At 49.5% G+C, this 14,306-nt stretch overlaps 1 protein-coding gene across 1 annotated transcript in view; it reads right to left on the bottom strand.

Annotated features, from left to right (window-relative positions):
* LOC142484991 (microtubule-actin cross-linking factor 1, isoforms 6/7-like) overlaps positions 1-14,306 on the bottom strand; it is a 94,708-nt gene that overhangs the window by 50,649 nt on the left and 29,753 nt on the right. Inside the window, exon 7 of the mRNA XM_075584228.1 lies at positions 11,722-11,919. Coding sequence (XP_075440343.1) covers positions 11,722-11,919 — 198 coding nt within the window. The remainder of the gene's footprint in view (positions 1-11,721; positions 11,920-14,306) is intronic.

Raw genomic sequence — 14,306 nt, forward strand, 5'->3', positions numbered from 1 at the left:
AGAGACACACACAGGTATACAGCACACAGAGAGACACACACAGGTATACAGCACACAGAGAGACACACAGACTTGCATTGCAGACACGTACATACAGACAGAGAGACACACACAGGTATACAGCACACAGAGAGACACACGCAGGTATACAGCACACAGAGAGACACACAGGTATACAGCACACACATACAGACAGAGAGACACACAGGTATACAGCACACAGAGAGACACACAAGTATACAGCACACAGAGAGACACACAGACTTGCATTGCAGACACGCACATACAGACAGAGAGACACACACAGGTATACAGCACACAGAGAGACACACAGACTTGCATTGCAGACATGCACATACAGACAGACACACACACAGGTATACAGCACACAGAGACACACACAGACTTGCCTTTGCAGACACGCACATACAGACAGAGAGACACACACAGGTATACAGCACACAGAGAGACACACGGACTTGCATTGCAGACACGCACATACAGACAGAGAGACACACACAGGTATACAGCACACAGAGAGACACACACAGGTATACAGCACACAGAGAGACACACACAGGTATACAGCACACAGAGAGACACACGGACTTGCATTGCAGACACGCACATACAGACAGAGACACACACAGGTATACAGCACACAGAGAGACACACGCAGGTATACAGCACACAGAGAGACACACAAGTATACAGCACACAGAGAGACACACAGACTTGCATTGCAGACACGCACATACAGACAGAGACACACACACAGGTATACAGCACACAGAGAGACACACACAGGTATACAGCACACAGAGAGACACACAGACTTGCATTGCAGACACGTACATACAGACAGAGAGACACACACAGGTATACAGCACACAGAGAGACACACGCAGGTATACAGCACACAGAGAGACACACAAGTATACAGCACACAGAGAGACACACAGACTTGCATTGCAGACACGCACATACAGACAGAGACACACAGGTATACAGCACACAGAGAGACACACACAGGTATACAGCACACAGAGAGACACACAGGCTTGCATTGCAGACACGCACATACAGACAGAGAGACACACACAGGTATACAGCACACAGAGAGACACACAGACTTGCATTGCAGACATGCACATACAGACAGACACACACACAGGTATACAGCACACAGAGACACACACAGACTTGCATTGCAGACACGCACATACAGACAGAGACACACACACAGGTATACAGCACACAGAGAGACACACACAGGTATACAGCACACAGAGAGACACACACAGGTATACAGCACACAGAGAGACACACACAGGTATACAGCACACAGAGACACAAACAGGTATACAGCACACAGAGAGACACACGGACTTGCATTGCAGACACGCACATACAGACAGAGACACACACATGTATACAGCACACAGAGAGACACACACTGGTATACAGCACACAGAGAGACACACACAGGTATACAGCACACAGAGACACACACAGACTTGCATTGCAGACACGCACATACAGACAGAGACACACACATGTATACAGCACACAGAGAGACACACACTGGTATACAGCACACAGAGAGACACACACAGGTATACAGCACACAGAGAGACACACACAGGTATACAGCACACAGAGAGACACACAGACTTGCATTTCAGACATGCACATACAGACAGAGACACACACACAGGTATACAGCACACAGAGAGACACACACAGGTATACAGCACACAGAGAGACACACACAGGTATACAGCACACAGAGAGACACACAGACTTGCATTGCAGACATGCACATACAGACAGAGACACACACACAGGTATACAGCACACAGAGAGACACACGCAGGTATACAGCACACAGAGAGACACACAGGTATACAGCACACAGAGAGACACACAAGTATACAGCACACAGAGAGACACACACAGGTATACAGCACACAGAGAGACACACAGACTTGCATTGCAGACATGCACATACAGACAGACAAACACACAGGTATACAGCACACAGAGACACACACAGACTTGCATTGCAGACACGCACATACAGACAGAGAGACACACACAGGTATACAGCACACAGAGAGACACACACAGGTATACAGCACACAGAGACACACACAGGTATACAGCACACAGAGAGACACACAGACTTGCATTGCAGACAAGCACATATAGACAGACACACACACAGGTATACAGCACACAGAGAGACACACACAGGTATACAGCACACAGAGACACACACAGACTTGCATTGCAGACACGCACATACAGACAGAGACACACACAGGTATACAGCACACAGAGAGACACACACTGGTATACAGCACACAGAGAGACACACACAGGTATACAGCACACAGAGAGACACACAGACTTGCATTGCAGACATGCACATACAGACAGAGACACACACACAGGTATACAGCACACAGAGAGACACACACAGGTATACAGCACACAGAGAGACACACACAGGTATACAGCACACAGAGAGACACACACAGGTATACAGCACACAGATAGACACACACACATACAGACAGAGACACACACAGGTATACAGCAAACAGAGAGACACATGGACTTGCATTGCAGACACACACATACAGACAGAGAGACACACACAGGTATACAGCACACAGAGAGACACACACAGGTATACAGCACACAGAGAGACACACACAGGTATACAGCACAAGAGAGACACACACAGGTATACAGCAAACAGAGAGACACATGGACTTGCATTGCAGACACGCACATACAGACAGAGAGACACACAGGTATACAGCACACAGAGAGACACACACAGGTATACAGCACACAGAGAGACACACACAGGTATACAGCACACAGAGAGACACACAGACTTGCACTGCAGACATGCACATACAGACAGAGACACACACACAGGTATACAGCACACAGAGAGACACACACAGGTATACAGCACACAGAGAGACACACACAGGTATACAGCACACAGAGAGACACACAGACTTGCATTGCAGACATGCACATACAGACAGAGACACACACACAGGTATACAGCACACAGAGAGACACACACAGGTATACAGCAAACAGAGAGATAAATGGACTTGCATTGCAGACACGCACATACAGACAGAGAGACACACAGGTATACAGCACACAGAGAGACACACAGGTATACAGCACACAGAGAGACACACAAGTATACAGCACACAGAGAGACACACACAGGTATACAGCACACAGAGAGACACACAGACTTGCATTGCAGACATGCACATACAGACAGACAAACACACAGGTATACAGCACACAGAGACACACACAGACTTGCATTGCAGACACGCACATACAGACAGAGAGACACACACAGGTATACAGCACACAGAGAGACACACACAGGTATACAGCACACAGAGACACACACAGGTATACAGCACACAGAGAGACACACAGACTTGCATTGCAGACAAGCACATACAGTATAGACAGACACACACACAGGTATACAGCACACAGAGAGACACACACAGGTATACAGCACACAGAGACACACACAGACTTGCATTGCAGACACGCACATACAGACAGAGACACACACAGGTATACAGCACACAGAGAGACACACACTGGTATACAGCACACAGAGAGACACACACAGGTATACAGCACACAGAGAGACACACAGACTTGCATTGCAGACATGCACATACAGACAGAGACACACACACAGGTATACAGCACACAGAGAGACACACACAGGTATACAGCACACAGAGAGACACACACAGGTATACAGCACACAGAGAGACACACACAGGTATACAGCACACAGATAGACACACACACATACAGACAGAGACACACACAGGTATACAGCAAACAGAGAGACACATGGACTTGCATTGCAGACACACACATACAGACAGAGAGACACACACAGGTATACAGCACACAGAGAGACACACACAGGTATACAGCACACAGAGAGACACACACAGGTATACAGCACAAGAGAGACACACACAGGTATACAGCAAACAGAGAGACACATGGACTTGCATTGCAGACACGCACATACAGACAGAGAGACACACAGGTATACAGCACACAGAGAGACACACACAGGTATACAGCACACAGAGAGACACACACAGGTATACAGCACACAGAGAGACACACACAGGTATACAGCACACAGAGAGACACACAGACTTGCATTGCAGACATGCACATACAGACAGAGACACACACACAGGTATACAGCACACAGAGAGACACACACAGGTATACAGCACACAGAGAGACACACACAGGTATACAGCACACAGAGAGACACACAGACTTGCATTGCAGACATGCACATACAGACAGAGACACACACACAGGTATACAGCACACAGAGAGACACACACAGGTATACAGCAAACAGAGAGATAAATGGACTTGCATTGCAGACACGCACATACAGACAGAGAGACACACAGGTATACAGCACACAGAGAGACACACAGGTATACAGCACACAGAGAGACACACAAGTATACAGCACACAGAGAGACACACACAGGTATACAGCACACAGAGAGACACACAGACTTGCATTGCAGACATGCACATACAGACAGACAAACACACAGGTATACAGCACACAGAGACACACACAGACTTGCATTGCAGACACGCACATACAGACAGAGAGACACACACAGGTATACAGCACACAGAGAGACACACACAGGTATACAGCACACAGAGACACACACAGGTATACAGCACACAGAGAGACACACAGACTTGCATTGCAGACAAGCACATATAGACAGACACACACACAGGTATACAGCACACAGAGAGACACACACAGGTATACAGCACACAGAGACACACACAGACTTGCATTGCAGACACGCACATACAGACAGAGACACACACAGGTATACAGCACACAGAGAGACACACACTGGTATACAGCACACAGAGAGACACACACAGGTATACAGCACACAGAGAGACACACAGACTTGCATTGCAGACATGCACATACAGACAGAGACACACACACAGGTATACAGCACACAGAGAGACACACACAGGTATACAGCACACAGAGAGACACACACAGGTATACAGCACACAGAGAGACACACAAAGGTATACAGCACACAGATAGACACACACACATACAGACAGAGACACACAGGTATACAGCAAACAGAGAGACACATGGACTTGCATTGCAGACACACACATACAGACAGAGAGACACACACAGGTATACAGCACACAGAGAGACACACACAGGTATACAGCACACAGAGAGACACACACAGGTATACAGCACAAGAGAGACACACACAGGTATACAGCAAACAGAGAGACACATGGACTTGCATTGCAGACACGCACATACAGACAGAGAGACACACAGGTATACAGCACACAGAGAGACACACACAGGTATACAGCACACAGAGAGACACACACAGGTATACAGCACACAGAGAGACACACACAGGTATACAGCACACAGAGAGACACACAGACTTGCATTGCAGACATGCACATACAGACAGAGACACACACACAGGTATACAGCACACAGAGAGACACACACAGGTATACAGCACACAGAGAGACACACACAGGTATACAGCACACAGAGAGACACACAGGTATACAGCACACACATACAGACAGAGAGACACACAGGTATACAGCACACAGAGAGACACACAAGTATACAGCACACAGAGAGACACACACAGGTATACAGCACACAGAGAGACACACAGACTTGCATTGCAGACATGCACATACAGACAGAGACACACACACAGGTATACAGCACACAGAGAGACACACGCAGGTATACAGCACACAGAGAGACACACAGGTATACAGCACACAGAGAGACACACAAGTATACAGCACACAGAGAGACACACACAGGTATACAGCACACAGAGAGACACACAGACTTGCATTGCAGACATGCACATACAGACAGACAAACACACAGGTATACAGCACACAGAGACACACACAGACTTGCATTGCAGACACGCACATACAGACAGAGAGACACACACAGGTATACAGCACACAGAGAGACACACACAGGTATACAGCACACAGAGGCACACACAGGTATACAGCACACAGAGAGACACACAGACTTGCATTGCAGACAAGCACATATAGACAGACACACACACAGGTATACAGCACACAGAGAGACACACACAGGTATACAGCACACAGAGACACACACAGACTTGCATTGCAGACACGCACATACAGACAGAGACACACACAGGTATACAGCACACAGAGAGACACACACTGGTATACAGCACACAGAGAGACACACACAGGTATACAGCACACAGAGAGACACACAGACTTGCATTGCAGACATGCACATACAGACAGAGACACACACACAGGTATACAGCACACAGAGAGACACACACAGGTATGCAGCACACAGAGAGACACACACAGGTATACAGCACACAGAGAGACACACACAGGTATACAGCACACAGATAGACACACACACATACAGACAGAGACACACACAGGTATACAGCAAACAGAGAGACACATGGACTTGCATTGCAGACACACACATACAGACAGAGAGACACACACAGGTATACAGCACACAGAGAGACACACACAGGTATACAGCACACAGAGACACACACAGGTATACAGCACAAGAGAGACACACACAGGTATACAGCAAACAGAGAGACACATGGACTTGCATTGCAGACACGCACATACAGACAGAGAGACACACAGGTATACAGCACACAGAGAGACACACACAGGTATACAGCACACAGAGAGACACATGGACTTGCATTGCAGACACACACATACAGACAGAGACACACACACAGGTATAGAGCACACAGAGAGACACACACAGGTATACAGCACACAGAGAGACACACACAGGTATACAGCACACAGAGACACACACAGACTTGCATTGCAGACACACACATACAGACAGAGACACACACACAGGTATACAGCACACAGAGAACACACACAGGTATACAGCACACAGAGAGACACACAGGTATACAGCACACAGAGACACACACAGACTTGCATTCCAGACACGCACATACAGACAGAGACACACACAGGTATACAGCACACAGAGAGACACACAAGTATACAGCACACAGAGACACACACACAGGTATACAGCACACAGAGAGACACACAGACTTGCATTGCAGACACGCACATACAGACAGAGACACACACAGGTATACAGCACACAGAGACACACACAGGCTTGCATTGCAGACACGCACATACAGACAGAGAGACACACACAGGTATACAGCACACAGAGAGACACACACAGGTATACAGCACACAGAGAGACACACACAGGTATACAGCACACAGAGAGACACACGGACTTGCATTGCAGACACGCACATACAGACAGAGACACACACAGGTATACAGCACACAGAGAGACACACACAGGTATACAGCACACAGAGAGACACACGCAGGTATACAGCACACAGAGAGACACACAAGTATACAGCACACAGAGAGACACACAGACTTGCATTGCAGACACGCACATACAGACAGAGACACACAGGTATACAGCACACAGAGAGACACACACAGGTATACAGCACACAGAGAGACACACAGGCTTGCATTGCAGACACGCACATACAGACAGAGAGACACACACAGGTATACAGCACACAGAGAGACACACAGACTTGCATTGCAGACATGCACATACAGACAGACACACACACAGGTATACAGCACACAGAGACACACACAGACTTGCATTGCAGACACGCACATACAGACAGAGAGACACACAGGTATACAGCACACAGAGAGACACACACAGGTATACAGCACACAGAGAGACACACAGACTTGCATTGCAGACATGCACATACAGACAGAGACACACACAGGTATACAGCACACAGAGAGACACACAGTCTTGCATTGCAGACACGCACATACAGACAGAGACACACACAAGTATACAGCACACAGAGAGACACACAGGTATACAGCATACAGAGAGACACACACAGGTATACAGCACACAGAGAGACACACGGACTTGCATTGCAGACACGCACATACAGACAGAGAGACACACACAGGTATACAGCACACAGAGAGACACACAGACTTGCATTGCAGACATGCACATACAGACAGAGACACACACAGGTATACAGCACACAGAGAGACACACAGTCTTGCATTGCAGACACGCACATACAGACAGAGACACACACAAGTATACAGCACACAGAGAGACACACAGGTATACAGCATACAGAGAGACACACACAGGTATACAGCACACAGAGAGACACACGGACTTGCATTGCAGACACGCACATACAGACAGAGAGACACACACAGGTATACAGCACACAGAGAGACACACAGACATGCTGGAGAATAGTCACATTCGGGCATACCGTAAAAAGACATGAAGGCACATATAGGTACACACAGGCAGACAAACAGGCACACACATTCACACACATACATAAAGGCACTGGCAGCCACAGACACGCACAGGCGGGAACACACAGACATGAACACAGGCAGACACAGATGGGTACACACAGACATATACACAGGCAGACACGCATAGACATACACAGACGGGTACACACAGGCATATACACAAGGAGACACGCATAGACATACACACAGGCAGGCACGCACAGACACACACACAGGCAGGCATAGACACAGACACACAGCACAGGCACACACAGACACACAGCACAGGCGCACACAGAAATACAGCACAGGCGCACACAGACATACAGCACAGGCGCACACAGACATACAGCACAGGCGCACACAGACATACAGCACAGGCGCACACAGACATACAGCACAGGCGCACACAGACATACAGCACAGGCGCACACAGACATACAGCACAGGCGCACACAGACATACAGCACAGGCGCACACAGACATACAGCACAGGCGCACACAGACATACAGCACAGGCGCACACAGACATACAGCACAGGCGCACACAGACATACAGCACAGGCGCACACAGACATACAGCACAGGCGCACACAGACATACAGCACAGGCGCACACAGACATACAGCACAGGCGCACACAGACATACAGCACAGGCGCACACAGACACACAGCACAGGCGCACACAGACACACAGCACAGGCGCACACAGACACACAGCACAGGCGCACACAGACACACAGCACAGGCGCACACAGACATACAGTACAGGCACACACAGACATACAGTACAGGCGCAGGCAGACATACAGTACAAGTGCAGGCAGACATACAGCACAGGCGCACGCAGACATACAGTACAGGCGCACACAGACATTGCACAGGCGCACACAGACATACAGCACAGGCGCACACAGACATACAGTACAGGCGCACACAGACATACAGCACAGGCGCACACAGACATACAGCACAGGCGCACACAGACACACAGCACAGGCGCACACAGACACACAGCACAGGCGCACACAGACACACAGCACAGGCGCAGGCAGACATACAGTACAAGCGCAGGCAGACATACAGCACAGGCGCACACAGAAATACAGCACAGGCGCACACAGACATACAGCACAGGCGCACACAGACACACAGCACAGGCGCACACAGACACACAGCACAGGCGCACACAGAAATACAGCACAGGCGCACACAGACATACAGCACAGGCGCACACAGACATACAGCACAGGCGCACACAGACACACAGCACAGGCGCACACAGACATACAGCACAGGCACACACAGACATACAGCACAGGCACACACAGACATACAGCACAGGCGCACACAGACATACAGTACAGGCGCACACAGACATACAGCACAGCCGCACACAGACATACAGTACAGGCACACACAGACATACAGTACAGGCGCAGGCAGACATACAGTACAAGTGCAGGCAGACATACAGCACAGGCGCACGCAGACATACAGTACAGGCGCACACAGACATTGCACAGGCGCACACAGACATACAGCACAGGCGCACACAGACATACAGTACAGGCGCACACAGACATACAGCACAGGCGCACACAGACATACAGCACAGGCGCACACAGACATACAGTACAGGCACACACAGACATACAGCACAGGCGCACGCAGACATACAGTACAGGCGCAGGCAGACATACAGTACAAGTGCAGGCAGACATACAGCACAGGCGCACACAGACATACAGCACAGGCGCACACAGACATACAGCACAGGCGCACACAGACATACAGTACAGGCACACACAGACATACAGCACAGGCGCACGCAGACATACAGTACAGGCGCAGGCAGACATACAGTACAAGTGCAGGCAGACATACAGCACAGGCGCACACAGACATACAGCACAGGCGCACACAGACATACAGTACAGGGGCAGGCAGACAAACAGTAAAGGCGCAGGCAGACATACAGTAAAGGCGCAGGCAGACATACAGTATAGGCGCACGCAGACATACAGTACAGGCGCAGGCAGACATACAGTGCAGGCAGGCAGACATACAGTACAGGGGCAGGCAGACATACAGTACAGGCGCAGGCAGACATACAGTATAGGCGCACGCAGACATACAGTACAGGCGCAGGTAGACATACAGTACAGGCGCACTCAGACATACAGTACAGGTACACAGACATACAGTACAGGCGCAGGCAGACATACAGTACAGGCGCAGGCAGACATACAGTACAAGCGCACTCAGACATACAGTACAGGTGCACACAGACATACAGTACAGGCGCAGGCAGACATACAGTACAGGCGCAGGCAGACATACAGTACAGGCGCACACAGACATACAGTACAGGCACATACAGACATACAGTACAGGCGGAGGCAGACATACAGTACAGGCGCAGGCAGACATACAGTGCAGGCAGACATACAGTACAGGCGCACACAGACATACAGTACAGGCACATACAGACATACAGTACAGGCGGAGGCAGACATACAGTACAGGCGCACACAGACATACAGTACAGGCGCAGACATACAGTACAGGCGCAGGCAGGCATACAGTGCAGGGGCAGGCAGACATACAGTACAGGGGCAGGCAGACATACAGTACAGGGGCAGGCAGACATACAGTACAGGCGCAGGCAGACATACAGTACAGTACAGGCGCAGGCAGACATACAGTACAGGCGCAGGCAGACATACAGTACAGGCGCACACAGACATACAGTACAGGCGCAGGCAGACATACAGTACAGGCGCAGGCAGACATACAGTACAGTACAGGCGCAGGCAGACATACAGTACAGGCGCAGGCAGACATACAGTACAGGCGCAGACATACAGTACAGGCACAGGCAGACATACAGTACAGGCGCAGGCAGGCATACAGTGCAGGGGCAGGCAGACATACAGTACAGGGGCAGGCAGACATACAGTACAGGGGCAGGCAGACATACAGTACAGTACAGGCGCAGGCAGACATACAGTACAGGCGCAGGCAGACATACAGTACAGTACAGGCGCAGGCAGACATACAGTACAGTACAGGCGCAGGCAGACATACAGTACAGGCGCAGGCAGGCATACAGTACAGGCGCACACACACACAGACACCGACCTGTTGCAGGGACCCCTCCAGCCGTGCTTGTTTGCTCACAGACAGCTGGCACACGAGCTCCCAGCGGTGGCTCAGCTCCTCCATCTGTCTCTGCAGCCAGTGGGAGTCTGTGCTCACGCCTCCCCTGCTCAGGTCTCGCACGGAGTGCTTCAGGGTCTTCATGCAGCTGGCTCTCTTCCCCAGCTCCTTCTGAAACACCTGGGCAGGCACCGTAAGGGGGGCAGTGGGTTACCAGGACTTACTGAGTCCAAAGAACGCATTGCAAATGACATGATCTGCCCTTGAGTGAGACTCACTGCCAATGAGTGCCTCCATTGAGTGAGACACGCTTTGAATAAGACTGCAAATTAAACTGTCTTCCATTGAGTGAGAGGCAATGCAACTGTCACTGCCTTCCATTGAGTGAGACTCATTACGAATGATACTGATTTCCATTGAGTGAGACTCACTGCCCAGTGTGTGAAATCATCTATCAAAAATGGATCGATTTCAGAATGTATAAGAACATGTGGAATTCATTGGCTTAGAAACAGATATTACTATACTCACTCACAGTAACTTACATATACATATACTCACTCACACTCACTTACATATTACTCACTCACAGTAATACAGATATTACTATACATACTGATATCCTCACTCACAGTAATACAGATATTACTATACATACTGATATCCTCGCTCACAGTAATACGTATATTACTATACATACTGATATCCTCACTCACAGTAATACAGATATTACTATACATACTGATATCCTCACTCACAGTAATACAGATATTACTATACAGTACATACTGATATCCTCACTCACAGTAATACAGATATTACTATACATACTGATAGCCTCACTCACAGTAACACAGATATTACTATACGTATGTAACGGTGTTTCTGGCCCGGCCTGACCCACCCAATCTCACATTGGCCCCTGTGGTCTAACCGGTCCCCATTACAGTGTGGTAGTGTCTGGTGGTGCACCTGTTGGCAACAGGACTCCTGAGTCTCCCGCATGATGGTGTGTGGGGATGACCCGTCCAGACAGGCAGCTGAGGTAGTGGCTTGAGTCTCACCTAGTTCCAGTGCAGCGCCTCCACCTCATCAGGGTCCCTTCGGTCACTTGGGGATGGTCCTGACGAGGAACTCCTCTGTGGTGCTCCCCTCTGTACATTCACTCCACACATGTACACAAGAGGGTGTTTGAATAAGAGCATCTTTATTGTACGGCGGGCCTTGCTGCCCCCCACAATGGGTGTAATTAGCCCTCCATTGTGACCGTACTTCCCTTTAAAAGGTAATTGTCCTCCTTAATTAGGGATTCCCTATCCCAGCCGGGATGTCTCTAATCTGTGCCAGGTCCCTGGACACAGATTCCTACTTCAACTAGCTGAACTGATCCTCCAACTTCAACTAGGACTAGAACTTGAACTAGAACTACTTTTAGACTCAGTGCTGTGCCTTATGTAACCTCTGGGGGCTGACACAACTCTGACATCACCAACCAGGGAGTCAGAGTCTGTGACCACTCCCATCCTTACACAGGGCACCTCACCAGGGTGTGAGGGCAAACCTCCATAATTACTGCTGGCATGCCCACAACTTACCAGGCCTTACTGTCAGCAGGAGAGATGACTGTAGCCATTTTACATGACCGCTACATTCTCCCCCTGGTGAATCCCATCGACCTCGCTGGGACCTAAATTTGCATACCTTCTTCCAGGAAGCACTGTAACACAAAACATGATATTAATGTCACACACAAATTTCCACATTATAACAAAATGACTACAGTACATTCCGCCAAGCCCGCCCCGACCAGCAGCCACGAACCCGCGTAATGCATAGTACCTCCTAAAAATAGTGACTCGGGTCAGGTTTCCTAACCTTCCTATTACCCATATCCAGGACCGTGACATGGTAATGTCTAGGCAGTCCCCTCTCGGGCCTATAGGTCACCTTATGTTTGTGTATGTTCCTCCCTATGCTCCACACTCGCATCAGGTGATCTATCCTATCCTCGGCCTTCTTTCCTACAACTGCACTCCCCCTATTGACCAAGTACATCTCAATGGTCTCCCTGAGCCACCTGTCTCTATTATCCTCTATTTCATCCATGAGGGGTTCAGGGACATAGGGGTACTCCAACCCGTGGGATGACTTGTACCTGGCTATTATAGCCCTCTCTGCTCTACTGACCCTGGTCAGCTCAGCATTACCTGCCCTCCCAGGTAGCACCCATGATAGGGGTTCATCAGGATCCACAGGATCTGACAGTGTGTTGGGACCCATGGGCTCTATTTCCCTGCGCTCTATCTGAAACCACCTCTCCTGTAGTTCCCTATCTCTCTGTTCAGGGGTGAACTCTCCTACGGCCCACCAGTAGTCCACTACATCCTCCCTACGGATGAGAAACCGCGTACGGTCCATCCAGGCTACATAACCTTCAAAGAGTGGGGCCCACCAACGGTGCTCTTTAAACTTGTGTGAATCCCCTGAGTCACTTTCGCCCGTGTCTCCCCAAGAAAACACCCCCGATGTCCGTGCCGACCGTGGTACAGACCACCGTGATGATCCCA

Source organism: Ascaphus truei, unplaced genomic scaffold, assembly GCF_040206685.1.
Source record: "Ascaphus truei isolate aAscTru1 unplaced genomic scaffold, aAscTru1.hap1 HAP1_SCAFFOLD_502, whole genome shotgun sequence".
NCBI lineage: Eukaryota > Metazoa > Chordata > Amphibia > Anura > Ascaphidae > Ascaphus > Ascaphus truei.